Genomic DNA, 14,273 nt, shown 5'->3' on the forward strand with positions numbered 1-14,273 from the left:
TGTACTTGCAGCCTGAAACATTTCAATTATAAGGCCCTATGAGTTCATTCTGTTAACTTTCACACCAACAGCTCCTTTCTTCCAAAGACTCAACCTCAAAAATAGGCAAAATTTTATCTAGAATTGAGCAGGAATTTCCACACAAACGGCTACATGTACATTTTCAACCTCGCAAAGTATAGACAAAATCATATTGATAACTAAATATTTCATAGAAATTTGACACAAATAGCTATCTTTCCTACAGTCTTCTACTCAGTTTGATAATTTACCTGCCTAAGAAAGTGCAAGAAGCTGTCGAGATTGCAGGTTTTATTTGAAAGGGTTATTTTATTTACCCACAACAATTATATATATGAATTTTTCACACAATCACAGATATAGCCAACTTTTGTCAGTCGCTGCAAACAAATTCATTTTTACTAGTTTGTTAAGGCTGGTGACAATTCCTGCCAGAAAGTAAGTTTCTAGAAGTGTATCATTACAATCAATTCATGGAAAATAATCCATTTATTACGTGTCTATTCGCCACGAGGGCGCACTAATCCCAGTTAGGAGCGAATTTAAGTTCACTCACGCATTCAGTGGGGCTTTAACTCGGGCCATACTCAGACGACCAATTGTGTTGCGAGTAGGAAACAACTTCACAGATGCAGAGTGTACCAGCCTTTAACCACCCGTTCTGTTTGAACCAACACGCCCCAGTAGTTCAGAGCACCTTCTCCGGACCGGAAATACGGACCCACCGTGACACGCCCAATCGGGGCATCGTCCGAGAAGACACTACATACCACTAAGGTCACTACAAGAGTTATGTCGTCAAAAACTGCCGCAGGCACAAAGAAACGAAATTTTTCGTTGATAAATGAACGGGAAGATGGGCAAATGATCCCGGATTTCATCGTTTTAACGTTTTCACCAGTGAACAGTAGAGAAACTTTGGCATGGAGTTCTGGAAAAAAAAACAAAACAACAAAAGGTTATTAGACTGATGCATGGAGAGAAACGACTGAACACACCGACAATATCAAACAGTATATAGCATAAACTTATTAACCTATCCACGAAATCCACATATGCCAGTTCTGGTGCCCAGCTGTCCCTCTCCGTAGCGATCTAATCAAAGGGTAACCGAGATACATGTACATATTTCATTATCGCCAACTTACATACTAGCACGATTTGAATACTGATTTCACTCATTTGCCTAGAACATTCCTTGCGTCTTTCCAACACGACTGAAAAACAGTTGGCTTCTTCTCTGTGCATGGCTCCGTCCTAATTTCGTACTTTGTATGCATTTTATTTGTGTCAAAGGTCGTTTTGAAAATTGAACTTGCAATTATTGTCCGGGAACGTCCATTGTGGTCGATAGCTAGTATATGAATGTCTGCTTTGACGCATAGATTGTACTCTGCATACTTGAACAGGAAAAGCTTAATTTTTCCGCTTCATTGACACATTCGTTTTGAAATAGACTTCGGGTGACAAAGCGACATTTTGACATAAAATGTGGTTGTACGCTGTCCAGCAAAGACAGAGAACTTGGCTTACGGCAATTTTATGTAAAATGTCCAAATCTTAAAAGTTATTTTTTACATTTCAGTGTAAAATACCGTGAGTCTCAGGCTTTTGGTACATAGCTATAGGGGATCGACATCAAGACAACGCGACATTTCATTTATAAAGTGTGGCCTTACGGTTATTGATTTGCCCCTGCGCATGCATTAAATTTATCCTAGTTAATTACGGGAAGGCCAATCATCGGAAGTAACTTAAATGCGCGTTAGCGCATGTGATTAAAATGACACCATCTAGACAACACAACATTTCCTGGGGTTGCGTTGGCACATGTTTTCAGGGCACCACAGCGACATTTTGAACTTAAAATATTGCCTTCCGGTGAACGAAAATCACACTTAAAGAGAAGATAAAAGAACAAGCAGAAAATATACGGAGAATTTTCGCAACCAATATATTTACAACTTTCGCAAGTTGTCGCGTTCTCGTCTTTATCATCAAACGGCTACAGAGCGACAATGTAACATTTAAAGTTGTAATGTCACTTTGGTGTGTTTCCAGTGGATATAAGGGATATAAGAAAAGAGCAAAACCACGTGATTTCAAAGTCAAATTGATACGATTCTCTCCTTTTCTGCACTCAAATAGACTTTTAATGGTTTGCGTTAAGCTCGGCATGTACATACGAGAGTTTCAGACGCGATCCAACTCAACTCAGCTGGTAACACTGTTGGTCCCAGTCACTGATTGCTACACGATTTTGGATTGAACCGCCATACACGTAACGACTGAGATACAACTGCAGTTGAGTGGCGCCGTTATTTCGTTTGTAATCGGATGCAAATATCCAGTTGAGATGAGTTGAGTCTTAAGTATTCAGAACTTTCAACGTCGTTTCTGGAACTGGTCTTGCCATTATTGACCCGGAACGTCCATTTTGGTTGACGGCTGGTATAGGAGCCTACGAATGTCGACGCATAGATATATTAGGTGTTGTTTGACGCAGTCGTTATATCCCAGAAAAGCACCCTTTTTAACACCATAGCACAACTGCTTCGTGCATTATTCAACAACTTCAAATTAATGTATTAATTTTCCCCGGTGTATACATGCTAGCATCCCAGTTGTCACTGAAGGTTCTTACCTTTATTGACACATCCTACCATCTCTGTCACCGCCAGATGACGCACTCGTAACAAACCCACAGTGAGACATTTCTCCATGGGCGTGTAGGACAGAGTGATGTAAATGTCGCCGATTGCCCCATGTATCTGTGAACCAAGAACAGGCTTTCACAAGGACAAACAACTAGCATCAAATAGAAAAGTTGATGCACGAGTAACGTTTGCAAAGCTTTGAGCATTGTCACACAAATTTCATGCCAAATGACTTTTCCGCCGAACACTTGATACGTAAATATAACATTGCAACAACTGCTGCACGAGTTTAACCTTGCCACTGAACAACCATGCACTAATTTAACCCTGTCACAGAAGAACTGATGCAGGAGTTTAACCTTGCGACTGAACAGCTATACACTAATTTAACCTTGTCACAGAAGAACTGATGCAGGAGTTTAACCTTGCGACCGAACAGCTATACACCAATTTAACCTTGTCACAGAAGAACTGAAGCAGGAGTTTAACCTTGCGACCGAACAGCTATACACTAATTTAACCTTGTCACAGAAGAACTGATGCAGGAGTTTAACCTTGCGACCGAACAGCTTTACACTAATTTAACCCTGTCACAGAAGAACCGATGCAGGAGTTTACCCTTGCGACCGAACAGCTATACACCAATTTAACCCTGTCACAAAAGAACTGATGCAGGAGTTTAACCTTGCGACTGAACAGCTATACACTAATTTAACCTTGTCACAAAAGAACTGATGCAGGAGTTTAACCTTGCGACCGAACAGCTTTACACTAATTTAACCTTGTCACAGAAGAACTGATGCAGGAGTTTAACCTTGCGACCGAACAGCTTTACACTAATTTAACCTTATCGCAGAACAGCTGATACACGAGTTTAACGTAATTGCCGCCAAACAATCATACATTAAGTTAACCTCGCTACAGAACAGCTAAAACACGAATTTAACATTGCCATGAGACAAATTATACACTTTTCGGTTTACCGTTGAGTACTTTATATGATTATCGTTTCAAACATTTCGAATACAGGAAATCTTACCACAGAACTTTTGCCGAGCACTAATTCATAATCCACTGGACTTCCAAACTTGACACAAGTCTCAACATACGGAAGTATTGCATGGCCAACTGACATATGTTTTTTGCGCCTCGCTGCATCGTATATAGTTATACGGAGGAAGGAATATCTATGACTACTTCTGTTAAAAGAAAAGGTGAATGTTTGTTGGAAGTTAGGGTTAAGCGTCTTTGGGGCTCTTGTGGACATCTGGGTTTGGTGGTTTCCAGGAAGCAAAGTAAGAACTGCGATGGGGTTGTAGACGAGGCCGCGTCCTTTGCACGGTAGGTTCCGGGCGGCCTTCAGTTCCACCTGTATACAACATCTATGAAGAGAAATTCTCAGCAATGCTAAAGTCAAGGAGTTATATCAGCACAGTGTGAACACAAACAGAGAGAAGCTGCGTATGGCGAGACAAGTCTGTTATATATATATATATATATATATATATATATATATATATATATATATATATATATATATATATATATATATATATATATATATACGTGTACATGTGCCTTCTTTTTGTTAAGTATCTAAAATTGTTTTAAGCATTTACCGAGTACAATACTGGTTATCACTTTTGGACGTGTTATATTATGCAAGAATTTTAAGTCAGGGCAGGCTGTCTTTATAGAAACGAATTTATCCCCTCGGCAAAGAACATGTAACTGTAGAGTGTGTACATGTAATTGTCGATTTGGTCTCGCACGACCAGATAAGTACAGTGTCACTATAATTTGCAACCAGGGCTATGTTAGTGTTGGTCACCTCACAAAGAATTATCCCCACGACCAAGTATATAAACTGTGTCGATCACCATGCTTTATCATATATATATACATTCTAAAAGAACGAAGCTATCGTCGTGCACGAATATGTAGAAAGTGTTGACTCTCACCCGCTATCTGTGGGAGTTCTCTGCAGTGAGAACTTGACTGTAGGTGGTTGTTTGACCCTCTCCCCAATCCCGCCTTGATGGACATTTTCTCCCGAAAACACTTCATCGTCCTCTACAACCAATGTGGCGAAAGCAAGACTTTATGGTTTCATTCGTGTAGACAAACGTTAGAATGTTGATTTTTAGATTCCGCAAATGGCAGGGCGCGCGCAATCAACACGGAGAATATTCAGAGTCATGTTGGATTCAGTTCTTGGAAGTGCGTCACAAACCTTTATGTGATTACTCAGAAGTACATATACTTGTGATTCAGTCACAGAAGTACATGTATTTGTGATTCAGTCAGGCAAGTACATATACTTGTGACTCAGTCACAGAAGTACATGTATTTGTGATTCAGTCAGGGAAGTACATATACTTGTGATTCAGTCACAGAAGTACATGTATTTGTGATTCAGTCAGGGAAGTACATATACTTGTGATTCAGTCACAGAAGTACATGTATTTGTGATTCAGTCAGGGAAGTACATGTATTTGTGATTCAGTCAGGGAAGTACATGTATTTGTGATTCAGTCACGAAAGTACACGTATTTGGGATTCAGTCACAGAAGTACATGTATTTGGGATTCAGTCACGAAAGTACACGTATTTGGGATTCAGTCACAGAAGTACATGTATTTGGGATTCAGTCAAGGAAGTACATGTATTTGGGATTCAGTCACGGAAGTACACGTATTTGGGATTCAGTTAAGGAAGTACATGTATCTGGGATTCAGTCACGAAAGTACATGTATTTGGGATTCAGTCACGGAAGTACACGTATTTGGGATTCAGTCAAGGAAGTACATGTATTTGGGATTCAGTCACGAAAGTACATGTATCTGGGATTCAGTCACGAAAGTACATGTATTTGGCATTCGGTCAGGAAAACAGTAATATCATGAATATTAATAGGGACCTATGTGGGCTCACTCACATATCCAGGACCAGAATTTGTCTTATATCCACAAATTCTTATCGTAAATTACAACAAAATTGTCAGTAGAGGTAACATTAAGCGTGTAAGACAGGATTGTGTTGCTAAGTAAGTTAAAGTTGCCCTCCTTCAATGAGCCAAATTTCGAGATGCGTAAAAAGGGACATTAGCCTGTTTGGTACCTGCTTTGAAATAGGACACTAGGAAGCTCTCTCGGATGTTTGGTGAAAAGTGGGACACTCCTGCAGGGTATGTGATCGGTGAACAAATGGGCTCTGATTCTGATTGGCTAGTGCTTCTTGAACGACTGTACGAAGTCTCGTTCTCGGCAGAGGATTTTCTCCTAGTGGATATGTGTCGCTCTGCATCTGCAATGAAATATATGCGAGATATGGAAGATAAGATGTATGTGAAATGTAAGACACTAGCACACCTACTCACAAGAATCCGGGTCCTGACCGAATCCTAGCCACATGGGGGAGCTGAGCTACATGAAATGTGAGACACTGGTACACCTAGGCCATACTGAACACGAGTCCTAACCTTACGGAGATAACAGCTACATGGAATCTAACACACTTGTACACCTATCCCAACATCAATCCAAATCCTAACCATACGGAGATAACAGCTACATTGAATCTAACACATTGGTACACCTATCCCAACATGAATCCGAATCCTAACCATACGGAGATAACAGCTACATTGAATCTAACACATTGGTACACCTATCCCAACATGAATCCGAATCCTAACCATACGGAGATAACAGCTACATGGAATCTAACACATTGGTACACCTATCCCAACATGAATCCGAATCCTAACCATACGGAGATAACAGCTGCATTGAATCTAACACACTGGTACACCTATCCTAACATGAATCCGAATCCTAACCATACGGAGATAACAGCTACATGGAATCTAACACATTGGTACACCTATCCCAACATCAATCCGAACCCTAACCATACGGGGGATAGGAGCTACATGGAATGTGAGACACTGGTACACCTATCTCAACTTGAATCCAGAACCTAACCATACGGGGGACATGAGTTAGGTGGAATATAAGATACCGGTACTCCTATCTCAACACGAATCCGGATCCTAACCATATGCGAGATCTGAGCTAAGGGGAATGTGAGACACTGGTACACCTATCTCAACTTGAATCCAGAACCTAACCATATGGGGAACATGAGCTAAGTGGAATATAAGATACCGGTACTCCTATCTCAACACGAATCCGGATACTAACCGTATGGGAGATCTGAGCTAAGGGGAATGTGAGACACTGGTACACCTATCAACATGAATCCAGATCCTAACCATATGGGGGACATGAGCTTAGTGGAATGTTAGGCAGTGGTACGACTACTCAGCATGAATCCGGATCCTAACCATACACGGGGGATATTAGCTAATTGGAATGTGAGACACTGGTACACCTATCTCAACATGAATCCGGATCCTATAACTATATGGGGGATGGGAGCTACATGGAATATTTTCAACCGATACGTGTGAAAAAATGTAAGAGCAGTCGAGAGAAAAAAGCAAACAAACAAAAAAGTAATGCGTGGTATTCTAAATATAAATTTCCATGACACGAACTATAAAAAATTCAGGGATGTTTGGAAAGATCATTTTATGTAATCTTGTAGAAAATATAGGGAAAAAAAATCGAGGTATCTTCTCTTTTTAGCTCTCTTCTCCAAACACGTGTTTAATCAAAACAACGGTTAGACAAACTAACACAGAATGAGTAATGTTATGTTATTTTATGTTATGTAATAACATCCAGTGACAGCTGTTTGCTATGTTAAAATGGGGATTCGTGATTCATCGGCTAAGACAGTATGGCAAACCGTTTTGCTTTTTATTCCTCTTGTCTTGAATCTTCAAATGATACCTTCAGTTGAATTAATGATATCTGTAAATGATGTAGGATTTCATTCCTGATATCATCAAAACTTTTACTGATATCATCAGTTCACTTCCTGATATGTCGGTGCGTTTTTAAGATATCATGAAATACTTTATAGATATCAGAAAAAGGACTTGAAGATAATAAGAACAGACTCTAAGATACCAATAAATACTGTCTATTTCTTGATTTCTTGAAATCATTTCTCGATATCAAGATTTCATGTCAACATATCACAATTCAACACAAACTGAGCAATAATGTAATTTGCAATAACATCGGGTGAAAACTGCGGGCGCCATGATACATCGATCATGTACCCATCATGACATGATTACCGAACGGTAGCCGATGTGACCATTTGCCATCTACTCCCACGTCGTCGCCACTCTGGTTTTACGCCCCATATTCTGCAGACTTTTATGAGATAGCGTTTATAAAGAAGCGCTCATGGAACATGGAGCTGCAAAGATAATGTGGTAACACTCATAATAAAGAGTAAGCATTATGAAGATGAGTGACAGAGGATCTTCGCTCACTTAATTGGTGTTAAATACACTGATAACGCTTATTACACCTTCTTGAAATCGGCCGGCGCTTGCCGGACATATACTGCAAATATTTCAACCTTACTGTGTGGGGGAATCGAGGCTCGTCTGTTGCATTTTTATTTTGGATCCACCATATTATCGCACACAAGGAAAACACTAAACATTCGTCAATAATGAGGACAGCGCACCCACGCCGGCTTTACAAAACAAACAAGCCAGAGCATGTCCAAAAATTGCAGATACAGTCAGCTAAAACCCACGTTCTAGGCAAACGTGGAAGTGAGACATCAATGGCGATGTAAGATGTAGGTTTAAGTGTATGTGAGATATTCGTGGTTATGACTATGTTAGGCTTTTATGTGGTTGTAACAAATCCGTCAGAATCACAAATAAGAACACCAGGCTACCACTGACAAGTCAGTCGGTTGGTGAATGGTTGGTGAAGTGAATGGCGTCTACATTCAACCGAATGATGTGCGCCACAAACAATACAAGGACACAAATGAAACAATTAATGTATGTAGAGTAAGAAGAGGTCACATGAGGACTACATACATGGAGCAAAAAAAAGCGTTTCCTCACGGGTAAGCGGGTAGCAAAAGGCAGATGGACATATGTCCTACTATGCTTTCAGAGCGGCATGCACCATGGGCGAGCAGACGCACCCTCATAAACACAGCATATTAAAAGCTTAGGGATCAACAGCGCTCTCCATTGTAGGCCATTTGTAAAACATTGCTTCTCAAGGTCTCTTTGTATTAATATGCTAGAAAAACAATGGCTAAACCATTTTGCACTTTTGTATCACAATAGGGTTTTTACCATAGATAACTAGATTTATAAACTATATTAATTATGCGTCACGATGACAATTTCAAAATTTCTATTTCGTTTCTAAGTGGAAGAAAGGTTAATCATTGTACCCACTGAATCTGCAGCATGAGCATCAATATTTTCCCAATAAAAATGGCGAGATTTTCATTGGTCTGTTGCATTATTAATACGGATATGGAGTAGATCTAAGGATATGGGTAGGGAGTAAATTTTAGGCCCTATACAGTTTTGCCTCTCTGTAATCCCTCATGCCTTATGCCATACTTTCCGCCAACTTCGGATGTCGAGATCCGCTAGGCCGTTATGTGGAGACATTATATAGTGAAAGCATTGCTTTTCCCCTCGCATTATGATCAGCAACGACTGACGGATCTTCAGTGCTAGCAATTTAAAATGCAGGGTCAAATGTTGCATTTGATTTCTGAAAATCAGCCTATGCCTATAAGATGTAGATGTGTAACGTTTTAAAGTTACATGTATTTGTTTAACAGCTGTGACGATGATGGGTCGGTTCAACGTGCGGACAATAAAATCTAACAAATTGTGGGTCAGGCAGTGTAAATCGTACACCATTGGCAGTTAAATGAAGAAGGTTTCCCTACAAGTTATACACTCATTTATTCATTTGTAAAATACTTTTTAATTGCAGAGGAAGATATACTCAAGGCCTCATATAATAAGGGAAAACTTCTCTTTCAAGAGGGCTACATTTGCTTTGTTACCCTATCTTAACAACAGCATGCATTAGCACTATCATCTCCAGAAACAGTGACAGGATGGGACATATAATAATTCTGTTATATTGTGCATGTACTACCGTGAGACCATGCTACACAAGGGGAGTGTCACTACAAACTATGCAGCATTTTGCCTGCTACAGCTGGAGCCATTTGTCACCCTGGCCGCTGAACAGTCTGGCATAGGATCTGTTTGCTTGCTGTCGATTTTCCACAAGATAAAAATTGGAAGCTTTCATGTTATTGTTGTCCGTGCTGGCTGAGTGGTATAGTGGCTTTTGCTAGTTCGGTTTTAAATGAAGAGGCTAGTCAGGTTTACATAGATCCTATATGTACCGGTTTTTTGTCTTCATTCAATGTGCTGTTTAAGTACGAACATTTTGATACTTTATGGACGTCACCCGACAGAAAACCGTTAGAGCTGTTGTACGGAACACTGGCGAGAGGAAGTGGCTGTATGTGCCATTAGAACTAAAAACCGATGATCTGTGGTATTGATCATCTCACATTTGAGAATTCAAAATTTCCCAAAATACAGACTACTCTTTCTTATAATAGATATGGGGCCTTTCAAGTTTATGCTGATAGGCGAAAAAGATTTATGGTCAATTCACTCCCGGTATAACTTGTTATATGAACAATATGGCTAGGGGGCTTACGCTATGACAACGTCTGTATAACAGCTGTGCCACCCTGGCAGACGAAAATCATCGTTGAACTGATTAAAGCGAATGTCACACCACAATACTATATAGCGCTAAATGCCCAGTATGCACTTAAACGCTGGTATGGTGTTACTATGGGGGGCGATTGTACAATATTACGATAGCTAACGGACAATGTATAAAAATGGGATTCATTCAACGTGGCTTTTAGACTAAAATTATCGTCAAGTATGAAAATGTTGACACTTTGCGGACGCCACCAATATCAAAACCTCTACATTTGGATTTGGATCAGGAGGGAGGAGAACAGATGCCTATAGTAATTGAGTGTGCACTTTGCAGATCCACATGACCGTCATAACTCACTTGGCTGGATGGCATTCAGCGTGATCTGGTGAATCCCTTTATCGTCGCAATCTGGCCAGTTCACTTGATAGAAAGAGTCCGCCAGTTGATAGTCCCATAGTCTGCACTCTTAAATACTATCTGCTCACAATCGTCGGGTCGTTGTTTCCGCAGACAACATCCTAACATCATGACTGCATAGCAATGGAGTCGACAGGAAGGCTGAGAAACCATCAGAACATTGGTTGTGATTTTAGTTATGTTGAATGACAAACAAAGAGCACACCAATAGGTCATAGGTCTGCGCGCTTTGCACACCATTTAGGCTTTGCTGTAATACTTTTTCCAGACAGTAAAGTCTCGCTGTTTGGAGACCGAGCGATGGTTCCGGTCTCGGCACATAGGCCGGCCAATAGTCTCAGGTCCCAGGCTGCCGAGTGGGCGTGCAGATCCTCCCTGTGCCTTCAGGTGTTTGTTTACATACGGCAGCTGATCATGCAGTCGGATGCCTACGCGTCGCATTAATATGCTTGTTCAGGGCTGCAATAGCCAGAAAACACAATACCTTCCTCATAAATCCACCCATGCATTTAGACTGTTGTTGTCAGATTTACATTTCTGGGACACATGACGACACTAAATAACCAGGGTCGAATCTGTTGTTGTCTCACGTAGCTGCGAAGTCCATGACCCTTGTTTACAAGTTACACTCGGCAAGTGAACTGGACGATTCGGGGACGAGTTATTTACAAAGAGTTTGTCGGGTCTTGTGTGCACACTTTACAGATATCATATAATACGTTTAAAACATGTCGCCATCTTCAAAAGATTTTTTTTTGAATTATTAAGTTACAAGCCAAAATATCACCCACTAGGTGAAAGTGGATAGTCACAGGTGGCTAGATGATTGCTGTACAATAGACGCTTCCAGACAGGCCAGGAATGTGCCACATTGATCAACGGATATCCTACATATCCACGGATATCCTACATATCCACGGATATCATACACATTCACGGATATCATACACATCCACGGGTATCATACACATCCACGGATATCATACATATCCACGGATATCATACACATCCACGGATATCATACATATCCACGGATATCATACATATCCACGGATATCATACATGTCCACGGATATCATACACATCCACGGATATCATACATATCCACGGATATATCAGTTTTTCTTTATAGTCCTAGAATATATCATCGCCACAGATATCTCGCTTCCATATAATGATACATGTATATTCTACACAACTGCACTTACCTGGAAGTAATATAACCGTGGCTATGATATATTCGGTGTCCACGTGGAAGAGAGGTATCGCGTGGCTGTGATGTATTCTGTGCCCATGTAGAAGAGATGTATCCGTGGCTATGATGTATTCTAGGCCTATGTAGAAGAGAGATATCCTTGGCTATGATGCATTCTATGCCTATGTAGAAGAGAGGTATCCTTGGCTGTGATGTGTTCTATGCCTATGTAGAAAAAGAGGTATCCGTGGCTATGATGTATTCTATGCCTATGTAAAAGAGAGGTATCCGTGGCCTATGATGTATTCTTTGCCTATGTAGAGAGAAGTATCCTTGGCTATGATGTGTTCTATGTACCTACGTGGAATTGAGATATCCGTGGGTATGATAAATGTGGATCTAACATATTCGTTGTGATTTTAGATTTTAAGCCTGTGGTAAACATGAGATAGATGGGCTGTAGCCTTTTTTGTGCTAAAGTCTTCCCTCATTTAATTAACGCGTTGCTAAATATCTTTAGAGAAATACTTTACAGATATTTTTTGCTATGATTTTTATTAAAATAATTATATTAAAGTCTGATCTGTTCGATATTCTGTTTGGAGTATATTATAATGCCCATGTCTGAGAAAAATACATGTACAATTTTTATCAATATCTGAGTTTTGTCATGCTTGACTGATCCCAGACGTGACTTGCCACCTGAGGCGTTAATCCCTAGTCCCTCCATTCCACTTATGCCCACATTCTGTTTCGACTTTCAAATCGTAGGCATAAGTGGAATAAACCATATCGCTATGTAGAAGTTAACTATCAAAGAGACAATGTCTTTGTATTTCCTGGATGAGCACTATATTCACTAATTAGCGGTACTATATGGTTCTGTGTAGATTTAGTTATTGGATTGTTGTTTTACGCCGTATTTAAGAATATTTCACTTATAGGCGAGCATTATGGGTGGGTGGAAACCGAGGGAAACCCAAGACCATCCGCAGGTTGCTGAAAAACCCTCCCACGTATGGCCAGAGAGGAAGCAGCATGAGCTGGACTTGAACTCACTTGCTGAGTAGAAGCTAACTACCAGAGAGTGAGTGCTTGGGGTTTAACGCCGTGCTCAACAATTTTTCAGTCATATGACGACGAAGGAATCCTTAGCGTATATGTAATGTACCTCCTTGCGGATTTCCACCGCTCTTTTTATCTAGTGCTGTTTCACTGAGACGACCTTACCGAGGCAAGTAAGCCGCCCGCCGAGTCATTATACAGATACGAGTCAACCAGCCGTTGCACTATCCCCTTTCATGCTTAACGCCAAGCGAGGAAATTTCAACTTCCTCTTTTAAAGTCTTAGGTGTGACTCGACCCAGGATTGATCCTGAATATACCGCTCCCGAAGCGGACGCTCTGCCAACAGTGCTATCCGGGACGGTCGAACTATCAGAGACGTTCTGCGTGGAATTGTTAGAAGGACAATATATTCGCTATTTAGCTCTGCTGTAACAGCGCTATGTAGAAGCTACCTATCAGACACACTCTGTGCGAACTTGTTGAGAGGACAATATAGTTGCTATTTAGAGCTACTGTGGTAGCGCTATGTAGCAGGTAACTATCAAAGAGATGCCTGTGCAGATTTGTGGAAATAAACAATATATTCGCTATTTTGCGCTGCTATGATAGCGCTGTATTAAAGCTAACTTCCAAAGAGGCCAGTTATGTCGACTGGTTGAGGGAACAATATACGTGTCTATGCAGAAGCTAACTATTCCGAGAGGACATCTGGACGGATTTTCTGGAAGAGCAATATAGTCAATATTTATAGCCATGATATCGCTATGTAGAAGCTAACTATCAAGGGGTCATCTATGAGGATATGTTAAAGGACAATATGTTAGAGCTATATTTAGAGAATACATAGAGAATATTTAGGGTTGCTATGTTAGAGCTATGTAGAAGCTAAAATTCTATCAAAGAGGCCAGATGGGTGGATTTCCTGAAGAGCAATATATTTGCTATTTAGCGGTGTTACCATAGCAGTATGTAAAAGCTAACTATCAAATAGGCCGTATGTGCGGATTTGTTGAAAAGACAGCGTATTCGCTCTTTAGCACTACTATACTAACACTATGTAAAAGCTAACTATCAGAGACACTCTGTGTGCATTTCTGGAGAGGACGATAGCACAGCTGGTAGATCCAGGGTCAATCCTGGGTCGAGTCACACCTAAAACCTTCGCTTGGTGTTCAGCATGAAGGGGATAGTGCAACGACAGGTTGACGTCTCATTGAAGCAGCACTAGATACAAGAGCGATGGAA

At 40.6% G+C, this 14,273-nt stretch overlaps 1 protein-coding gene across 1 annotated transcript; it reads right to left on the reverse strand.

Annotated features, from left to right (window-relative positions):
- Nucleotides 1-458: 458 nt before the first annotated feature.
- Nucleotides 459-11,057, reverse strand: LOC135461917 (synaptotagmin-15-like). Its single transcript, XM_064739201.1, has 6 exons — nucleotides 10,706-11,057; nucleotides 5,799-5,984; nucleotides 4,640-4,751; nucleotides 3,718-4,060; nucleotides 2,666-2,792; nucleotides 459-952 (listed from the first exon to the last, which is right to left on the reverse strand). Exons 4-6 carry the CDS (start codon nucleotides 3,943-3,945, stop codon nucleotides 645-647), a joined length of 663 nt encoding a protein of 220 aa, XP_064595271.1. The 5' UTR covers nucleotides 3,946-4,060; nucleotides 4,640-4,751; nucleotides 5,799-5,984; nucleotides 10,706-11,057; the 3' UTR covers nucleotides 459-644.
- Between the last annotated feature and the right edge of the window lie 3,216 nt (nucleotides 11,058-14,273).

The sequence above is a fragment of the Liolophura sinensis genome, chromosome 1 (genome assembly GCF_032854445.1).
Source record: "Liolophura sinensis isolate JHLJ2023 chromosome 1, CUHK_Ljap_v2, whole genome shotgun sequence".
In the NCBI taxonomy this organism is placed as follows: domain Eukaryota; kingdom Metazoa; phylum Mollusca; class Polyplacophora; order Chitonida; family Chitonidae; genus Liolophura; species Liolophura sinensis.

Bases quoted from the DNA above. Each gene is read 5' to 3' on its own strand.
- LOC135461917 (XM_064739201.1), bottom strand. From the start codon at position 3,945: ATGTCCACAAGAGCCCCAAAGACGCTTAACCCTAACTTCCAACAAACA. The intron at 2,793-3,717 runs GTAAGATTTCCT...CTTGGTTCACAG, and splicing joins TGCTCGGCAAAAGTTCTGTG to ATACATGGGGCAATCGGCGA. The intron at 953-2,665 runs GTAAGAACCTTC...TTTTTTTTCCAG, and splicing joins GGTAGGATGTGTCAATAAAG to AACTCCATGCCAAAGTTTCT.